General features: G+C 43.6%; 1 protein-coding gene across 1 annotated transcript in view; it reads right to left on the bottom strand.

The window, feature by feature from the left end:
- LOC141092842 (FAS-associated factor 1-like) overlaps positions 1-14,500 on the bottom strand; it is a 76,052-nt gene extending 61,552 nt beyond the window's left edge. Inside the window, exons 1-2 of the mRNA XM_073579155.1 lie at positions 14,345-14,500; positions 6,659-6,747 (exon numbers count right to left, since the gene is read on the bottom strand). Of these exons, the coding sequence (XP_073435256.1) occupies positions 6,659-6,747; positions 14,345-14,387 (132 nt within the window). The 5' untranslated portion in view covers positions 14,388-14,500. The remainder of the gene's footprint in view (positions 1-6,658; positions 6,748-14,344) is intronic.
- Positions 14,501-22,237: the final 7,737 nt, after the last annotated feature.

The following is a 22,237-nucleotide window of genomic DNA, read 5'->3' as shown; positions in this document are numbered from 1 at the left end:
AATATGATGCACAATGATACAATGATGCACAGTGATACAATATGATGCACAATGATACAATATGATGCACAGTGATACAATATGATGCACAGTGATGCAATATGATGCAGTGATGCAATATGATGCAGTTATGCAATATGATGCACAATGATACAATATGATGCACAGTGATACATGATGCACAATGATGCAATATGATGCAGTGATGCAATATGATGCACAGTGATGCAATATGATGCACAATGATGCCATATGAAGCACAATGATGCCATATGAAGCACAATGATGCAATATGAAGCACAATGATGCAACATGATGCAATATGAAGCATAATGATGCACAATGATGCAATATGAGGCACAATGATGCAATATGAGGCACAATGATGCAATATGAGGCACAGTGATGCAATATGAGGCACAATGATGCAATATGAGGCACAATGATGCACAGAAGCCGTATGGTGCACGGCGGCAACATATCGTGCACGGCAGCAGTATATCGTGCCCAGCGGCCGTGTATCGTGCCCAGCGGCCGTGTATCGTGCCCAGCGGCCGTGTATCGTGCCCAGCGGCCGTGTATCGTGCCCAGCGGCCGTGTATCGTGCCCAGCGGCCGTGTATCGTGCACAGCGGCCATATCTCGTGCACAGCGGCCATATCTCGTGCACAGCGGCCATATCTCGTGCACAGCGGCCATATCTCGTGCACAGCGGCCATATCTCGTGCACAGCGGCCATATATCGTGCACAGCGGCCATATATCGTGCACAGCGGCCATATATCGTGCACAGCGGCCATATATCGTGCACAGCGATATGATGTTCAGCGGCGATACGATGCACAGAGACAAAACGATGCCCCTATGATGTAATATGATGCACAGATTACGGCCCTGCTTGAAGGTGCCAAACAAGAGGCCAGGTCCCCAGCTACCTCCAAGAGAGCAATCAGAGATCCGGATAAACCTTCGCTCTGAATAGTATATCTCAATTGTCAGACCAGCTCCACCTGAAGGAGCTAATTAATGAGACTCAGGTGGAGAGCAGACTCCCTGGAGACCCTGTGTTGCATTCCACCATGTGTCCAGCCATAAGGCTCTGTGCAGACCTGGTCTGCAACAAACTGAGGTCCCATTATGAGATGTAGCTTGGACAAATGGCCTTACTATAGCCTAGAGGTCCAAGGCCTAGCTGCTTATATGTGGAGCATATCTCAGCACATGAGGCTCTAGGCCCAGCTTTGGCACCAAGGCATGAGGCTAGTATTAACCCAGAGGCCAGGCCCTGAACACAACATTCCAGCGTGCACTCACCTGTGCTGGCTCCACACCTGCTAGAAAGACAGGGGGAGCTGGTAACGCAGAGAGCCTACCATGGAGGGAAGTGGCGTTCGGTCAGGAATGTTGTATTACTGCCAGTGATTTCCTTTCCTGTGCCCCACGAGATCCAAGAAACTAGGCTGTTGCCTGTCTCGTTCTGCACTTCCGTGTTCTGCCGTGGAACGCACGCCGACCTTATGCTGACGTTGCCGGAGGCGCGGCGGCCTTCTCCACTGCATGTTTTCCGGAATTAGCCATGTTTTGCCGGCCGGCGTCCGAGCCGAGAGCCTCCCACCGGGAGGAGCGGCTCAACCCAGGAGCACGTCCGCTCGACTGGTCTCTGGGGCAGAGGGACTCCCCACCGGGGAGTGTCGGCCCTGGGCCCCTTGACAGGGGGAAGGATTGGACGCGCCGCACGATCCCCCTGAGCCCATCATGTAGGCTGGCTGAGGAACTTCTCCAAGAGGTGTCAGCCACGGTCCACTTGACAGCAGGGAAGAGAGGGCTGAGACCCCCAATCCCATCTGGTACAACGAATGACGGCTGAGGGACCTCTCCCAGAGAGGAATCAGCCACAGACCACCTGCCAGGGGAATGGAAAGCAATAAATGTCCACAGGCTATCTTCGCTCTAAAGGGGGTTTTACACTAAGCGATATCGCTAGCAATATCGCTAAAACGTCACTGGTTTTGTGACGTTATATCGATATTGCTAGCGATATCGCTATGTGTGATACTTACCAGCGACCGGCTCCCCCGCTGTCCATCGCTGATCGCGCGAGAATGTCCGGCTCCATTTCTCGTCGCCTGCTTCCTGCTGGGCTTCCTGCTGTGACGACGAGAGACGCTGGACGCGGGCGGGAGGACGTCAGGATCGCTGTGTGTGAATGGTAAGTATCGTGCGCTGCGTCGCTGCTGAATCGCTGTGAGGTCTTTCTGTATGAAAGCTCACTAGCGATCATTTAGCGATGCACCAGCGATCCTGACCGGGTCGGATCGCTGGTCGGATCGCTGGTCGGATCGCTAAATGTAAAAGGGCCTTAAGAGCAACCTCTCATACAACCGTCCCCTGCCGGGACAGGAAAAACACTGGAGGGTGGAGGTGGGAGGGGCCTTTTAACCTCTCTCTGATCCTGTCCCACTATAGGGCAAGGAAGGACGTCCTCCATGGTGCTGTCCGGAGGGACGTAAGGGAAATATATATTTTTGAAATTTTTAAAAAAAAAAAACATCCAATTATAAAAAGGTTAAATCGCCTCACTTTTACCGTAATGAAAACGGTACACACAAAAAAAAGTTGCTATCTGTTTAATTGTCTGAACAAATATCGTACGAAAATATTTAGCCCATGCGAAAGGATTACAAAACAGAAAGGAAAATATCAAAATGACAAAATTGATTTTCTTCTTGGTCTCATCAGCTCTCAGATTAAAAATGTCGGATGAACCCACCCAAGCGGTAACAAAAGTCACTTCATGTGCTGCAAAAAAAACAAACAAACAAACAAAAAAACACAAGCCATAGAAAACTAAGCAACAAAAAAAAAAGTTAAAAGTTATGGCTCTCAAAAATATAAACACAAAAAAACTATGGAAACTGAAAAGTAGTAAAATACCCACAGGAACCAAAACCTATATATATTTAGTATTGAGTTTCAAGTTAATATTACTGCAAGGTGAAGGGACACAGGAATCAATGCAAAAAGGAATGAAAAATAAAAATAAATGGTAATTTTTTTTAAAAAATGCATTTTTTTTAATTACTCCCCTCTTGCAATTACGGTATTTCCTTTTGCATGGTAATATGAATGGTGTCATTCAAAACTACAACTCATCTCACAGAGACCCCCAAACCCTCGCACAGCTTCGTCGTCGGTAAAACTTTGGTGGAATAAGATGTCGTTCTTGGAAGGACGGAGGGTGAAGGTGAAAATATTTTATGTCTCCAAGTGGTTGACGAGAAACCTGTGGACACACTTGCAGTATACTTCAAGAGCTTTTCCTTGACATAAGAGGGAGTGAATGAGAAATTTAAGGTTTTTTTCAAGTCTACAGTTTGTTTGTTTTTAAATTCTCAAAATGGAAAACATAAAAAAAAACAACAAAACAATATTTATATCACCAGGTTCCCTGCTGATCTCTACTATCATCTGAAAACACCGGAATTCACTAACCAAAGTGACGAATCGTTTGAAACAGTGATTGGCTGCAGCGGTCACATGTCCTTGTGTCATTATGTCATGACTGCAGCAGAAAGTAGAAATTTGGGAGGATCGGACATAGTCAGAATGGGAGGGGTGGAGGATCGCTGGAATTGGTCCTGACTAATTTGTTTTTGACCAAATTAATAAACGACATTTGTGTGCAGCATACGCAGCGAGCGGCAAAATCAGAGCAAACTGTAAGCAATTGATGAATGTATTGAGGCCATTAACAAAGGCTAAACGCTACACATTCCTGCAAATATTTCCCTAATTATTCCTATGACCGGTCTTTCACCCTCTTGAACTGCGCCTTAGGGAATCCAGCTATGTAGGTGATTGAAGGCTGCGGAGTGCAGCTGTCAATCAAAGGTCCTGGCAGGACGGTGGCGACTCCTGCGCGCCATGTATTACACATTCCTACTGATCCGACCCCACTTAAACATTCAGTGTCAACAACACAAAGGGCATTAGATAAACCGTCCCTTCTTCGCTCATCTCCGATTACTGTAAAACTGTGTCTCCTGCAAACCTGGCAACTTTCCCGAACTGTCTGCAGCCAATGACAGCGCGATAACATGCCCTGCAAGAGAGCCGAGGGATTAAGATTAAAAGGATCCGTTTTCCTAAACCAGAGTCTTTGCCTTTAGATAAAAACGTATTAAATGTATTGAGTTCACAAAAAGATAAATAGTTCGCATTAACCCTTTCCAGAATACATGAAGCTCCAGGAGCCAAATACGTAATGACAGCATCCGACCTAATAAACGTCCCATGGCATACACCGCCATGGAGGAAAAAACGCATCAAGGCCTGTGTGTAAAGAGCAGCAAATCTTCGAAAAGTCGCCTTTCACCAATCCTGACACTATCATGGAGATTGGTTACATGCCGGAATACTCTCAGGTGGGAATACCCGTTTCATGCTGCATTAAAGAAGCTTCACATTTCTCTGCTGTTCGCTGCTACAAGTAAATTAATTTGTAGTAGTGATAAATGATTATTTGTTTTACAGCACAAATATAAAAAAAAATAATTTTATTAATTTATTTTTGAGCTTTTCTGAACAATTTGTTAAATTAATTCTTTAGGCTCGTGTGGATGCCTAAACAGCAAAGTTTTTTTTGGCATCTTTATGCAATACTAGCTGAAAAGCCCGCTGTTGCCCGGGCATACTTACTACCTGTGGGTCCCTCTCTCTCCCTTAACAGCCCCGCTCTCCACCCGCCATCACACACTCTCCTTCCGCAGCCCTGCTCTCCGTCCGCCATCCCGCTCTCCACCCGCAGCCTCACCTCCACCCCGCTCTCTCCCTCCGCAGCCCCGTTCTCCACTGGCCGCCCCGCTCTCTCCTTCCGCAACCCTGCTCTTCACCCGCCATCCCGCTCTCTACCTTCGCAGCCCTGCTCTCCACCCACCATACAGCTATCTCCCTCCGCAGTCCCACTCTCCATCCGTGTCCCGCTCTTCCTGCATAGCCCCGCTCTCCATCTGTGTCCCGCTCTATCCCTCTGCAGCCCTGCTCTCCATCCGTGTCCTGCTCTCTACCTCGCAGCTCCGCTCTCCACCTGTCTCGCACTTTCCCTCTGCAACCCCGCTCTCCATCATCCAGAGGGCGGGGCTACGTAGAGTGGGTGTGGCTTGATACACACACACACACACACACATATATATGTATATATATATAGATAGGCACAAGGAAATGTATTGTTTTATATTAAACCACTTTTCTTGAAATTTCTTTTTAGGTCAATAGGGCTGACTGCATTGGGGTCTTACATTCCCCTGTCGTGTCACTGGGGGGGACCTGATGAACCGATCAAACAGAAGGAGTCACCTTTGATCAAGACGTGGGCACTTTAAGAGTTAAACGGCAGCGATTGGAGGTTCCCCCTGATCCTATCTGTAATAGGCAAACACCCGCTCCAGGGCGACGTGGATGACCCACACAGGCTGATACTACAGAACGGGAAAAGTCCAACACTGGGGAATACGAGCATTTGTTGATAGCTGCAAAATATTTGTATTGTGGTCCTTAAAGGGAATGTGTCATCTGATAAACACCTATTTAAAATCAGATATTTATGGTAAATTTAGGTTTAAAAATTGTTTAAGAAAACAAACCCCGTACAACTTTTACACTGACCACTGCGCCTAATATTAGACTCCTAGTTCTTGATGGGCAAATGGACATTTGCAGCAACGGACTGATTCAATCCCGACTTACATGTAATGGAATGAGCTGGCTCTCATCAGGTCAAAGGCGATTGTACAGGACGAGGAGAAGGTGAGCTGTGATATCCTCTATTGTGAATGGTGGATCCTGTGCTATCTTCTGTATATAGATGTGTGATCAGTCAATGTAAAGGAGGAGGTGAGCTGTGACATCACCTATTGTGAATGGTGGATCCTGTGTTATCTTCTGTATATAGAGGTGTAATCAGTCATTGTACAGGAGGAGGTGAGCTGTGACATCTATTGTGATTGGTGGATCCTGTGTTCTCTACTGTATATAGAGGTGTAATCAGTCATTGTACAGGAGGAGGTGAGCTGTGACATCTATTGTTATTGGTGGATCCTGTGTTATCTACTGTATATAGATGCGTTATCAGTCATTGTACAGGAGGAGGTGAGCTGTGACACCACTTATTGTGAATGGTGGATCGCTGTACATAGAGATGTTACACTTCATTGTTATCTTCTCTACAAAGATAGAGATAGTTGAAAAGTCTTCTGTAAAGATCTGAAGTACAAGACTAATATTTAGCTTAGTGGCTAATGTAAAAATTGCAAGATTTCAGTTTCTTTTTAATAACAATGGGTCATTTTCTGATGACACATTCACTTTACACAATCTATTCGATCTGACAGATGAAATGAGCTCCTCTCTGCTAGGATGTCTGTACGCCATACAGCTCATCTTCTGATAATGTATACAGCATTCGGGCCACACACGAGTACGGGCAGTGTTCACACTAGCAGTAATGCAAAATTAGGAACGCGAACACCTTTAGGACACGGTTCAGGAGTTTACGCCTTCCACCAGTGTTAAATTATTCTGTGTTTTCGTGAATCCAGAATGGTAAAAAAAATAAAAATAAATTGATGAAAAAGGAGCTTCACTTTAATAATTAATACGCACCTCGTCCTTAATATCTTCCTGCTGCTGGGCTGAAAATATTTCCATCGCCGAAATCAGCCTCATCATGAGCTCGTCTACTGTGGTGTTACCTGTCAAAACAGCAAACGATCCAGTGTCAGTAACGTGGTGAATGCAGGCAAAGGCGGAACACTGGGTGATATCTACAGGTGAGAACGACTGTAATGGTGTCTGGGATGAGCTACCGTATTAAACAGGTCACACACTTATCACCAACCTGACACAACAGAAGGCAAAGGCCCAAAAGGGGAGGAGGGAGGTAAACGCTCAAAAAAGACAAAAAAAAAAACACACTATAGAAAAGGACCTATATGTGAGTGCAAGATAATGCCACCATAAATCAGAGGTAGCTAGGTTTCATTTTCATGACCTTACCCATCTCTGTGCAGCACCTTTGTTTTGATGCTTCCAGGGTTTATCTATATAGATTCTTCGCGGATTAATTTTCTCATATACATTTATTGGGATCAAAGCCTTGTATCTCTGCTGCAACGCTCCAAATTCACGGCAGATACTTGTAGTTACAGGGGTTTCTATTACACATCACAAGCTGGCCCAGATTCATTATTGTGGCTCCATCAGTTTTCCTCCCTATTTTCTGTATGTTTTGCGCCATGTTGTCAGTTTTTATTATTATTATTTGTGTAAGTTTTTTTTTTCAGCTTTCCTCAATAAATCTGCTTATCCAGAAGTATCACAATAGAATTATGAACTGTGACTTTTACCAAGTATAGCATTTTCTTCTTTTTTTTTTTCGGGGGGGGGGGGGGGTGAGTGCCTCTCACTGCAGTCTCTCTCTGGAGTAAAGCTTCGGATGACCATCTAACGAGTATGTCGGCCCACTGACTGTCCCTTGACCAATTACGTTGGGGGACATAATGGTCGAGTGGTTGAAATTCTATTGCCATGGTGAGAGTGACTGAGCACGTGTGACCACCAACTCTCACAGCTCATCCTGCAGATCATCATACACTTTGACCGCAATGTATGTAAAAAAAAAATAAATTCAAAACTTTTCTTTCTTAACAGCAATTAAATGGCAAATATTGTTCATTTTTTATTTTCTATACAAAGAGTAAGATTTTTAATGGTGGCCCACCCAAAGATCACTAGGTCAAAAGTGGCTAATTCCCTTCTCGCCACCCCCCCCCCCCCTGAGTATCTTACTAATATTTTTAAATCCCAATATGGTTTCAGAGATACGGCCTTCTTATTTAGTGATTATTTTTATGGTCTTTGCTCACAGGGTAATGGAGAGTAGCCTAAAGCCACGTCCCCAGAAAGTACTATGAGCCACCCCTCTTTGGGTAAAGACCATACAAAATAAGTAGTGATGAGCGAGTATACTCGGTGCTTGGGTTTTCCCGAGCATGCTCGAGTGTCCTCTGAGTATTTTGGCGTGCTCGGAGATTTAGTTTTCATCGTCTCAGCTGCATGATTTGGGGCTGCTGGACGGCCTGAATACATGTGTGGAATGCCTGTTTGTTAAGGAATTCCCACATGTATTCAGGATGTCCAGCAGCCGCAAATCATGCAAAAGAGGCGACGAAAACAATCTCGGAGCACGCCAAAATACTCAGAGGACACCCGAGCATGCTCGGGAAAACCCGAGCACTGAATATTCTCGCTCATCACTAAAAATTAGCACTTAATAAAAAGGCCACCATCTACAGGACCATGCAGTAGATACTGGCCTCTTCTGACCTGGTGACAGGTCCTCTTTAGCATTTTAGTGGCCTGCAGTCACTACTAGGGGAAAGTTAGGAGCTTAGTGCCTACTGATTACACATGGAATTCAGCACAGCGTAGTATTTGGCCCACAGGAGAGCAGGGGAATCCTCCGGTGGGCCGCCGTGCAGGAGTGGCCACCACCCTCTTATGTGAGCAGTACTTGGTACAATATACTTGAATCACTAATCACTATGTACCGATAAAGGCGGCACTTCTTATTCATCTAACAATCTACCCAGTTCATTGTTATATAAATTTGTGATTGAGGATAATGTCACATTTGCATGTAGCTGCAAAGTGGGGCCGTGGAGTTAGTTACTGATGGGCCCATGGTACCCCAGTCTGACACTGGCTCCAGGGCTCCCCTAGACATAGGTGGACAGAATTGTGATGTGTTTTTTTCCTTTTTTTTTTTATGCAGATTTGCAGCTGCGAATATGAAAAGTCTGAATTTTCTAACGTTATACTATAGCAGAAAATGAACTTGTGCCGCCTCCAATTCTATCATATTGTTGCTGCTAACTCAGTGATATTTTCTGACAGCAGATACACTATATACAAAATTGCTCTTTCTGCAATTCCTTAGTTTGTAAGTATCGGTTCATCAAAAGTGAACCTACCTTGTATCAAAAAAGCGGACCTGGGGAAACTATTCTCTCTTTTTCCTTCTTTTTATTGGTAAATGTTAACACGTTCTAACAAGCATCCAGGCTTCAATGTCTGCAAACATCCAAACCTGGAATCCCACCAGAGCTGCGAAAGGTTACACACCTGGATTCTCAGTGAAATCAGATTAGTGTGCACAGGGGTGAGCGCTATGGAGAGTTTGGGGGGGGGGGGGGGGGGGGGGTGGGAACATGAGACACAATGGAGAAGCGTAACCCTGTAGAGCATTACACGTGACTCCTTAGAGTATTTCCAGGATCACATTGGTGGCTCAGTCTCATCTAAACCATAAACTCGTCACGTTTATCACTTCTCACCCAGTGTAATTCTGCTCTCTCCACTTCTTGTTCCCTTCTATTGGTACTGGACACGACCTCCAGTGGATCCTCACTTGGAAGTCAAGCGTGTGCAGTTCTTTTAATTTATTCTGGTCTAGAGGCAACGTTTCTCCCTTGTGGAGAGTGACATGCCAGTGTATGGAGACTTATAGGCCATGCAATCATGCTCCTCTGGATAATTATGCAAATTCCCTCTTCACAGAGGAAGAAGAAATGAACTTTAGTAACACATTTTGGAAGTAGCCATCCTAAAAGTAAATATCGACCCTTCCCATATGACTTAAAATAAAAGACAAAACAGAATCTCTATTTGCAGACACGGTGTTTCAGGGGAGTTGTCACTCTTCAGTGAGAAGCATGAGATCAGATTTGGGTGTATGAGAGGCCTCTGACTGGGGTCTAAGGTGTAAAGTTTCTGCTTGTGGAGAGTGACAAGCCAGTAGCCTAGGAGACTTATAGGCCATGCAATGCTCCTCTGGATAATTAAATATGTAAATTGCCTCTTTAAAGAGAAAGATGACTTTACTATCCAATTCAGCTGGAGAGAAATTGCACATGCACGATTCCCAAATCCTTGGTGCTTAGGGTGAGCAGGCACACAGAAGACTGCAATGTTTCCCTGCTTGATCGTTTGCCTTGCGAGCATTAACGAGCATGTGAGAAACACTTCCAGGAGAACCACCGACTGTTAGACCTAGTGTTGAGCGAACGTGCGCGGATAAGGTGTTATCTCAGCATGTTTGGGTGCTAAAGGACCCATTACACATAACGATGTCCCAGCGATCCCTCCAACGATCTGACATGGATGGGATCACTGGGACATCGTTAGACAGCCTCTACAGCGATCAGGACCAGCGAGCAAGCTGGTTTCCAATGTAAACAGCGGGTATCCAAGGGCCGCACAGCTCTTGGATACTCGCTGTTTACCCTAGATACCAGCGTCGCTGGTCTCTCGCTGCCACACGCAGCGTTGCGTGCTGGCCAGCAGGAGACCAACGATCAAAAATGGCCCAGGACGATCGTGCACGATCAGCGATACCCAGCAGGGGGCTGGTCGCTAATCCCCGTCACACACAGCGATATCGCTGGAGAGATCGCTGATGCGTCACAAAATCAGCGATGTCGCTAGCGATCTCGCTGTGTGTGACGGGGCCCTAAGAGTGTCTTTGGCATGCTCGAATACTATATTCAACAGCCCCAACACGTGCAAGGATTGGGTAACAAGCAGGAAATCTCTGCAAGTGTTGCCGCTGTCTAACAGCTGTGAGACATGCAGCCACAGGGAATGGAACATATTTTTCGAGCATGCCAAAGACACTTGGTTAGCCCATGAGCATGCTCAGATAACACCTTATCCCACATGATCGCTCATCCCTAGCCAGAAGTTTCAGAAGTAAAAATATTTGTAGACCCATGGAACCAGTGGCCACAGCAGTAGACCAAGCTGTCGGACAGAAGCCCTCCAAATCGCCTTCCTGCCTGCATCACCTGCGTCTCCTGATAAGTAGACCTCACAAGATTTCATTATTGAGGCACAACGCTAGCATGACATCGCCCCGGGTTTACTAATCAGAAGAGGTGCCAGGGACGCTGGTACTTTGGAGGAGGCTCGTAGGGCTTGGTCAAGCGACCATGTACTACCGACATAACCACTTAACCAACGGTCTTGCAAACCTGTTTGCTCAACTCTACTTAAAAGGTGATGAAGCCGACCACCTATCGTAGCATTTGCTAGAGCGCACGTAGCTTTTCTCCATTTACTGTCTCTTCTGGAGGAAGCAACAGGCTAAATCACTTATAAGTTAAAGTCTAATCACCCATAGGATTCTTGGAAAGCTAAGGAGATAATTACCGAGGTGCCAAGTCAGCCAGGACAGGGGCAAGAAGAAATATTTCAGTTTTAAATGTTAATTTTCTGGTGACATTTCCTACTTGCTCAAAGTTTATGTAACTTAAGCATGCATGAAAGGATTTCATTTCAGAGATTAGTGAGCAGCGATAGAGAAGGATCAACTATTTTTTTTTTTTAATTACTCAGGTCATGCTTTAAATATAGGGGAGCGGCAGGTTACTACCAATAACAAAAGTAAGGCTGGATTAGAATTATATTTAAGGGCGATTCAAAAGGGCTTCATTAATGGGTATGTGCACCATTAAATATGCACATGTATCGGTGTACCTTGCGTGGCTTAAAGTGGCACTATGTTGTTGGCAGGTGACACTTATTTGCTTTCTTTAGCAGGCCTGCATATGGCGCTGCAAGCTCAGGGTCCGGTGGGCGTTCTCTCCTGCCTTCTCTTAGTACTCAAGCCTGGAAAACTCCTGCTTTCTTCCCTTTTTTACTGCAATAAGGCTGTGCAAGAGGGGATTTTCATGAGAAAAGGCAGCTCAGAAGTCTACTGGGGCAATGTATACAAACATCCTATAACTGGGTGTTGTAGTGTCACGATTCTACAGGTGATTTCCTATATCGCAATAGTTCAGATAATGTCAGCCATAGGTGGAAAAATAAAAAGTAATACATTTATATCAGCGGGTTTTATTCTAGAAAGTCCCTAGTAGAGTTTTTACAGTGATCCAAAAGTAGTTTTTATTTCCCCCTTCAAATTTACATATAGCTCCAGAATGGTTTAAATAGAAAAAAAACAGAAAAAAAACAAAATAATAAAATTATATATACAGGGTGGTCCAAAAGTAGGTGGACAGAAAAAAATAACATTTATTTTGATTTATATGTAAAATTATATTTACTACTCAAGCATAACATTGACAATTAAAATTTATTCGGAACAATAATACAAAAGCCCTTACATTTTATCAGCGCAGGAGCGCAAACTGTTTTCCATCACAATTTGCACAGCTTTGAAGTCTGCCTCTTACGCTTCGACAAACATTTTTGCACAAGTCTCTTTGGGTATTAATTTCTTGAAATGCATCTCTTATGTAATTTTTCAACTCACTGACACTTTTTGGTTTTCGACTATAAACTTTGTCCTTGAGTACTCCCCAAAAGAAAAAATCCATTGGGGTCAAGTCTGGTGAACGTGCCGGGCAATCAAGTGGGCTTCTTCGGCCAATCTATTTATTAGGAAAAGTTTCATCAAGATACTCGCGGACTACTCTTGAATAATGTGGAGGGGCCCCATCTTGTTGGAAATAAAGGTCATTTGAATTAGGCTGTTGCTGTAACTGGGGAAAAATTGGTTCTTTAGAATTTCGAGATACTTATTTCCTGTGACTGTTCCATCCAAACAAATGGTCCAAAAACACCAAAACTTGAAATACCACCCCAAACATTGACACCAGGCTCATTCAGTTGTTGCTCTAATGTTAAATGCATGTTCTCATTCTACCAGTAAATACAATTCTGTCTGTTAATATGGCCAGATAATGTGACAGAAGCTTCATCCCTCCACATCATGTGATCTAAAATTACTGGATTTTCTTCACTTTCGTTAAGCCTAATCTCAATAAATTGCAGCCGCCTGTCTGGATCATCCTCCAATAAACCATGAATTAGACGTGGACGATAAGCTTTCCACCCAACAGATTTCAGGATTCGCATGATGGAAGCTCGTGAAATTCCCAATCCTTAAGAGACTCTTCTGGTGGACTTTTTTGGACTCTGAACAAATGTTTCAGCAACAAGTTGTTTATTATTTTCTGTACAGGCTGTTTTGGGTCGACCAGTTTTTGGAGCATTAAGGATTGAGCCAGTGGCATCGAATTTGTCACGAATACGGTAAATGGTTTCTCTCTTTGGGGCTTGAGTGCCAAATGTTTCAACCCAATTTGCGCTAACTGTTTCAGCATTTTGAGATTTCCTATACTCTTAAAATCCGTTTTCTTTGATCTGTATTTAAATTATTTGCCATTATGGGTTATCTGAATAGAAAACAGATTTGAGGGAGATTTATCTGTGAAAACTGGATCTGTGAAACTGACTCAGTTGCCCTTAGGAACCAATCAGATTCCACCTTTCATTTTCCAAAGAGTCTGTGAAGAACGAAAAGTGAAATCTGATTGGTTGCTAAGGGCAACTGAGTCAGTTTCACTTTACACCATGTTTGATAAATCTCCCCCTTCATAGCCCTATTACACATACTGTCGACCTACTTTTGGACCACCCTGTAAAATATTATATGATATATATATATATGTATATATATATATATATATATATATATATATATATATATATATATATATATATATATATATATATATACACACACACACAAAGCCACTTCCGGGCTTGTAGTGAACAGCAGGGACCCATCAGAGGGCGGTCACCTTGCCATGGTTGATGGGCATACATGAATTGGCCAATTTGTGCACTAAGTACCTTCATTGTTTTCATCTATTACTGTAAGTAAAAAAACATTTTTTGTAAAAAAAAATTTGGGGGAAAATTTTGCTAAATTGAATGTTTTTGTGTGTTTTCACATGGCCTAGATTCATGCACATGTGCTGCTGTGTTCTTTTTTGTCTACATTATGCAGTTTTCGCAGCTTGCACATGTTCAAACTAGGAGGTGCTGATCAGTATTTTTGGTATATAATATTTTATATATATATATATCCTGATGTTAATGAATTTGATAGAGATATAACGTCAGGAGCGCAACCGATAGATGAAAGATGTTATTCCGACAGTATGGTCCTTATCACATTTCAGAGAATATTTTTTAAAAATCCCTAACTTGTTCCTTTTCACTGTCGGCTGCACAATGCAACAACCTTTGCGTATATAACTTAGGATGCCACAAATAGACAAAAAAGCCAATATTACAGTAATAGACAATGTGGAAGATTCACATACAGCATCTGTTAGTCAATATATTGATTTTTCAATGGCATTAGGACATATAAAGTGCACAATATACAGAGATTCATTGACTGGCTCCTCTACGCACCGCAGACATGTTCTTTACCTTGGATTACATTAAGCACTTCATTGGATGATCTTTTCCCCATTATGATTAGAAATAGTGGAAACTGATCGGTCTTCTGTGTCCGGATGGTCTGTGCTACCACACTCCCAAAATGCCGAGTACACAACGTAAGGAACCTGTCAATCAACAGAAAAAACCATGGAATGAAAAAGTCCTCCGAAAACTCGCCATATCAATGTTCTGCAAAATAACTAATCTAGGGTATTCATCTAATGAAGATATTGGTGAAAGAAAATGGACTGCAAGGTCTAGTAACGTGAAATCCCAAAGATGCGTGTGAGCGATGACCATAGGACTAGTAAATCTGTTGCCATTTAGTTTAGTCCTCCATTGTCATGAGCTCTGTGTAACCACGCCCCCAGCAGTGATTGGCAGCTTTCTGCCTATGAACAGTGTATACAGAAAACCTGACAATCAGTGGTGTGGGTGGGAGTTATACAGAGCTCAGTATTCAGACAACTGTTAGATCTGCAGCAGAGAAACCAGTGCAGTTTATCAAAACTGTAGCACATAGCTCAGTAAGTGATACACTGCTGGAATCAGGAACTCTGCCCCTACATCAAGCTGCTCCCAGATGGGATAGCAAAATCCTAGCGACACATTCCCTTTAAAATGGTGTACAGGTTCCTTTTAAACAATGGCCTCAATATATTTGGATCACCATTTAGACAAGAGCGTAGACATAAAAATATTCTTCACAATTCATTAAGATTAAGATGAATTTCAACATTATACCATTCAACTGTAAAGGAAAGGACTCATCCAGAAAGTGGAGACCACGTAACGTTACAGAGTGGGATCACTAAGTGCTGAATGAGAATAAAGGGCAGAAGCATCAACAATGTTCCACCACCAGGAGTTTCATGGCCGAGCAGCTGCATGCAGCCTTACATCACCAAGCACAATGCCGAGTGTCGGATAAAGTGGTGTAAATCCGATATCACTCAACTCTGGAAGAGACGTGTTCTGTGCAGTGACGGATCACACTTCACTATCTGGTGTCTCATGAACGAGTCTGGGGTTTAGTGAATGCCGGGAGAACTTTACCATCCTGCCTGCTGGAAAGTTTGGTGGAGAAGCGATAGTATCACGTGGCTTGTTGCTTGGTTGGGACCCCTTATTAGTTCCAGTGAAGGGAAATCTTAATTGTGTTGCCCATAACCTGGACAACCCCTTCTCACTCTGAATGCTTGCCCACATTAAAATAAAATCATCTATATACTCCATTTTCATCCTGGAGCTGTTCCCGCAGAGTTGGCACTTACGTGAGGTTATGTCAAGTGAGTCCTGTGACCAATCAGCGCTGGCGGCCCTGCCTTTGGACGTATAAATAATATGGCTGGCGGCTCATTCCTCTTAATTACTTATAAGTCCAAAGGCTGTGACAGGGATGCCAGCGCTGATTGGGAGCAGGGTTCACGTGACAACCTCACATGAGCCCCGGGAACGCAAGTGCCGACACCGCAGGAAAGGAGCCGGTACGGAAGGTGAGTACTGGTGTTTTTATTTTAATGAGGGCAAACATCCGGAGTGAGAAGGACAACCCCTTTAATGCTTCCATCTTTGTTGGAACAGTTTGGGGAAGGCCCTTCTCTGTTCTCCATGACCGTAAAGTGCAAACAGACCTGGTCGGAGGTGTTTGGTGGGGAAAAACATGGCGGCCGCACAGAACCCGGACCTCAACCGCATCCAGAGATAGAATGGAGATTATAAGTCCGGCTTCTCCCCAACATAAGGGTCTGACCTCACAAATGTTATGGGGGATGAAGGGGCAAAAATTCCCACAGACACCTCCAAAATCTTATAGAAAGTCTTCCAGGAAGAGCGGGAGATGTTATATCTGTAAAAGTGTAACCTCCATATTTATATCTAATTACTGCAGGAACACCTCTACTTTAGTTAAGAGGGGTGGATTCCCAACGAATTACCTACCTACATAATATCAATATGATAACTTCAGGCATATGGACAGTGACTGGTAATCTTAGACAAATGATAATACAATAAAAATGGCAATAATGAGATTTTTTACATCTTCATGCCAAATTCCAAACAATCCGCCCAAATTACAATGGTGCCGTTCACATTCGCATTTTGTCGGAGGTTACATTATTTTTGATCGCAAAAAGTAGCTAAGAAAAAAAAAATAAAAAAATTAAAAAAAACCTGATAGACCACATTATGAAGGGATCTGTATGGAAAATGGGTGAAGTATCGCTATTCGTGGCTCCATTCTGGTCACTACGACACAAAATGCAGTATTGTAGAGCAGAAATTAACAGAAATAAAGAAATATGGAAAGAAATATTTTGCAGACTTCAGAAAAACATTATAACATTAACTTTAGTTACTTATTACCATGGTGAAGTTATATACAATGCCTGGACATTTCTTTTGTCTCTATATATAACATTTTTAAAATAAAAGCTTTTTTGACCCCCCCCCCCCCACAAAAAAAAAGGGAAAAAAAAAAAGTGCACTTCCAGATTTGCATACAAAAGCCGAGCATTAGTATTCTTACCATGATCTGGAATAAATGAAAAAACTGATAAAGCTTTTCACTTCCATTAGAGGACTGTCTGAAATTAGCATTTCTTTCAAGAGAAAAGGGTAGCTTGTGATATGTTTTCAGAAGTGAAGGTAAAAGTAAATGTCATAATAATAATGAATTATGAAAGACCAAATGCAAATATGGAATGCATTAATAAGATCCAATTTAATAAAGTCTGTAAAAATAATAGAGTTTTAATAACATGGGTCAGAAAAGGCAAAACAGTGGAAATTTCTGAGAACTCGCCACTGAATGAAGTCTATTAATACTTAATTATTTTCATGAAACATAATTTAAATTGAGGATTTTATTTTTTTTAATGTCAGAGAATATCAATGAAGGAAGGAGTGGAGAGGATGACATGACTAATTAATGATGAGCAGAGTATAATAATGCATTGTTAATGCTCTATTAACCCCTGATGATGAACTTGATTTCTAGGTAAATTGGTGCGTAAACAAATAAAGTGCATAAAAAGTCTATGATGCCGTTTGACGCTTCGTTTACATGTTAAGAGCGGAATGATCCCATGCCAAGATGTGACGTGAAAATGGACCGTGCCACCGCAGGGATAAAAATGGAGATAATCTGTCTGAAGTGTGTGTTGACCCCATACCGCTAGGTAGATAGGCATCAAAGTGGGCTCTTTGTGGGCAGTTCTCAGCTCCTCCTCATAGAGTTGCCTAAAGTTAAGGATCTAGAGTTGGTGTGAATTATTTTGCAGGACCAGATCCATCAGCCCCACGATTAGTCTGTGGTTGCTGGACTCGAGCCCTGAAAACCGTCTCCTTCCTGACGGCATCTGCGGGTCTTCTTTTGATTAATGGGTCTTCTTTTGATTAATCGGCCCGTCACGATATCACATGTAGATCACGCCAGCCCATTAAAAGAGGAACTGTGGATGGCTTAGGTAAGAGGGAGTTGTCCTAAAGGCTCCTTTTCCGGTAGCGAGAAATGATGGACGTAGCTCATAGATCTGGTCCCGCAAATCAATTTGCACAAACTCTAGTCCTTGGACTTTATGCAACCCTGTATGAGGAGGAGCTGAGGACCGCCCACAAAGAGCGGCTCTGCCACTGGTGGACCAACTCCATGTCATACTACATGCTCCCAGCACATAATACTACATGCTCCTAGCACGTAATACTACAAGCTCCCCGTGTGCAATACTACACGTTCCCTGTAGCTGGTTGCATGGTGGCGTACAACTTCCCTGATTGATGGTCTAGCATTTATTTTAAAAAAAAAAAAAAAAGGGAGATGAACTCAAAAAAACAATTTATTAATATTCTCTGTACTTTCAGGCAACTTGATCTGATTTGACAGAGAATGTGATAGACAAATCACTGCAACATGTCGGCCATTAAGTGTCTCGCTTTTGTCTAACTTGTGGCCCACTGCCTATTGTCAGGTGTAATGCAACTATGGGAGCAGAGAAGTCAAGCTGGAAATTGGGTTGATCCTTTGCCTGGTCTGTCCACTCCTGTTCTCCTGTCAAACTGCATGAGGCAGGTTTACAATTCAGCGCAGGCAGCCAATGGACAATGTCCGGAGAGAAACACGGGTTGGAAGTGAGAGACATTAAGTTTCTGCACCTATAGTGCTGGTAGAATGCCAACGGAGCTGTCCACTCCAAATAAGTGAACAGCAAGTTGCAGAGCATGAGAACTACGATAGATCCTGGACATATTAGATTGGTGTGTGCACTAAATGCATAATTACCTGTAAATCTGGAACTAACACTATTCCTGTTAAAAGAACCACACCAGCGGGTTCTAGATTACATTATTGCAAAACAGAGATGATGGGTATCTGCGAGATCTATTTTTCCCCATCACATGGGTGTAAACCTTATATTTAAATGTAAATTATATTCCAGTGATGGGTGGTCTGCTCCGTATCGGCAATGCTATGCATGGCTGTATTACTTACATTTAACTCCATCATGATGAACACGTAAAGAATATATTACTCTAAATGTAAAATACTCCTATTTTATCTCACCATTCAAGTTCAGGGATGTACATAGGGTTGGGGGCTTCTTACAAAAAGAAGGGTCTCTGGTGCTTCCCTCCTACCTAATCCATGTTTTCAGTTCTTTCTTTACTTTTTTAATCAATAACTCATTAACTGGTAACATGAAAGTGAAGTTTCCCGTCCACAGACATTGCTTGTTTTTTTGCAGCTCCAAGGTGTCCAAAACCGACCTGGGAAACTTACGGCCCGTTGGGGACATCTTGTCGTGTGGCCGACTCAGGCTGGCAGGAAACGTCAAGGGTGGGAAACCTTGGTGGGACTGTAGCTAAGCTTTGGGGCTGGAAGCATCGCAGTCTTTTTGGACACAGTGTGCCCCTCACCTACGTAGGGGTGTAGAAGCAGACACTTCGATGTGGGTCAGCTGCACAAGTTACACTGTACAGCGCAACGCTTAATTGCCCGTCCCTGGTCTAAAACCTAAAATAAAGCAACTTTGAATAAACTGAATTCTGCAGCCATACGGCCTTTTACCCGTTCCCTACTGAAACGTCAATTAATGAGTAAACTTTTCACAAACTATATATAAATTAAAAAGTGTTTAATTTAAAATACTTATTATTTTTTTTAAAAAAAGTTTTATTTTGTGAAGCTGAAAAGAAAAAAAAAGTAGAATAAAAATAAATAACTTTTTTCTGTCTTTTACTCAATTTTCTTTTTGCAATTTACAAAAAAAAAAAAAGGGGGGGGATATTTCAGGGCATGGCGCTGAGGTCATATACAGACTAGACAGAGCTCAGCAATAACACGGGTCAGGTCCGGCCAGGACTAGCCGACACAAGGACCTGCGGAGACCATCAAAGGAGCCAGATGTCGCAGTATGAAGCGGGGCTGAATGCAGAATCTGGATTATCCAGGTCTCCTCCTATGTACAGAGGGAGGTGCATTGTAACCAACACAGAGCAGCCGGCACCCCGCCATTCCTGCGTCTCCCTCAATTATACAAATATTTAGTCGGATAAAGAAACATGGCAGGCATTGCTACAAAGGGGTTTTCAGCTTTCTCCGTCTGTTCATTAATTGACAGTTGCAAAAATGTTGCTAAAATCCATTGGAAAAGTTCAGTAAACGCTTGTGTCACAAAGCAGTCATTATCGGATATGGGGGGGCTTTGCTGTGGCTGTGACTGAAAACAACGGAGGAGGGAAAAAATACATTTGTAGCTGAGCTGGTGGGTTGATAACAGAGAGCACTAAAAGAAATAAACCATCGGAACATAAACACTAATATAATGATCCTGATGATGGATAACGCTGCAAATAGTCATAAGACATTGCGAAATTGGGGGTAAGTACAAAATGAGGACAGTGAAATATTTGCATATACAATCTAAGGCTATGTGCACACGCTGCGGATTCACCTGTAGGTAAAGTGACCGGCGGTTTTCATGCGGTTTTCCCCTGCGGTTTGACACCTGGACAATAGAACAGGTGCCAAACCGCTGCAGAATCCGCAGAAAGAATTGTAAACCGCAGCAAAACCGCGCGGAAAAAAACGCAGCGTGAGCACAGCATAGGATAACATGGTACTGTACCATGTCTGCAGAACTGCTGCAGATCCGCAGGGCCAAAAACGCTGCAGAACCGCAGCAGAACATGTCATATCAGAAAGGCCAGGGGAGATTTTTTATTTTTTTTCCTTTATTAAACCTCCCCCTTGAAACAGCAATAGAATTAAAAGGGGAAACGTAGCAGCTGCCAATAGGGGGAGCTAAATGAAGACAGATTTACTAGTCATGGAAGGAAAAGTGTCCAGCAACAGATCCATCGGTGAATAAGGACTCAAATACAAAAATCTTTAAAGTATAACATTTTTAAAATTATGGTATAAATCCATTTGTTTGGAAAAAAGGCAAGTAACCCGGGAAACTCTTGACTCCGATTAAAGAAAACCTGTCAACTGTTTTGGCCGCTATAAGATGCAGCCACCGCCTTTCAGGGCTTATCTACAGCATTCTATAATGCTGTAGATAAGCCCCCAGTCTGACCTGCAAGAGAAGAAAAATAAGTTTTATTATACTCACCGGGGGGGAAGGGGGGTATGATCCGATGCAGTCTGGTCCGATGGGTGTCGTGTGTCCTGATTCGGCGCACCTCCCATCTTCTTGTGACGCCACCCTCCTGCTTGCTTCATGGCTCCCTGGCATCGCGCTCCTGCGCAGGCGTACTTATCTGCCCCAGTTGAGGGCAGCACAAAGTACTGCAGTGCGCAGGCGCCGGGAAAGGTCAGAGAGGCCCAGCACCTGTGCACTGCAAGAATTTACTATACCCTCAACAGGGGTAGATAAGTACGCCTGCGCAGGAGCGCGTCCGGGGATCCATGAAGCAAGCAGGAGGGCGGCGTCACAAGAAGATGGGAGGCCCCGGACCTTCGACATCCATCTTCGGACTAGACCGCCCCCCCCGGGAGAGTATAATAAAACACTTTTCTTATCTTGCAGGTCGGATTGGGGGCTTATCTGCAGCATTATATAATGTTCTAGATAAGCCCTGAAAGGATAATGTTCTAGATAAGCCCTGAAAGGCAGTGGCCGCATCTAAAGGTACTGTCACACTTAGCGATGTACCAGCGATCCCGACCAGCAATATGACGCGGTCAGGATCGCTGGTACATCGCTAAGTGGTCGCTAGTGAGCTGCCACACAGGCAGATCTCACTAGCGACATCGCTGGAGACGGGGATCGCTACTTACCTGTCACACCAGGCGATCCTGCATCCTCCCGCCCGGCTCCACGCATCGCTCGTCGTCACAGCAGGAAGCGCCGCAGGAAGCTGACAAGAAACAGTCCAGCCTGTTCTCACGCGATCAGCGATAACCAGCGGGGGAGCCGGTCGTAGGTAAGTATCAGACACAGCGATATCGCTAGCAATATCGCTATAAACGTCACTAGTGATAGCGATATTGCTAGCGATATCGCTTAGTGTGACAGGCCCTTTATATTATTCACCGATGGATCTGTTGCTGGATACCTTTCCTTCCTTGATACTGCTCGCTTGCTGCCAACACGAACGTCTTTCTGTGCATGGCCATTGGATTCTACCACAGTGAGCTGGATTTTTTCTACAAAGACTTATTATTCATGTATGCAGTAATTAGGTGGCGATTAAAGGAGAGACTCTAGAAGACCAGTCCTTCCAGGTCTCTTAATGAAATCAACAGCAGAACAGATAGTGGCGCACTATGGTGGCTAACAGCCCATTATTCACACCCAAACTCGTAGGACAGACAGGCTGAAACAGGATATTTAAAATACACCCCACAAAGTTCCAACAACCTATTCTCCCCCA

The sequence above is a fragment of the Dendrobates tinctorius genome, unplaced genomic scaffold, assembly GCF_039654945.1.
Source record: "Dendrobates tinctorius isolate UK_male_01 unplaced genomic scaffold, ASM3965494v1 ptg000061l, whole genome shotgun sequence".
Taxonomy (NCBI): domain Eukaryota; kingdom Metazoa; phylum Chordata; class Amphibia; order Anura; family Dendrobatidae; genus Dendrobates; species Dendrobates tinctorius.
The sequence above is the reverse complement of the archived record's forward strand: the minus strand, read 5'-3'. Positions and strand labels throughout refer to the sequence as shown.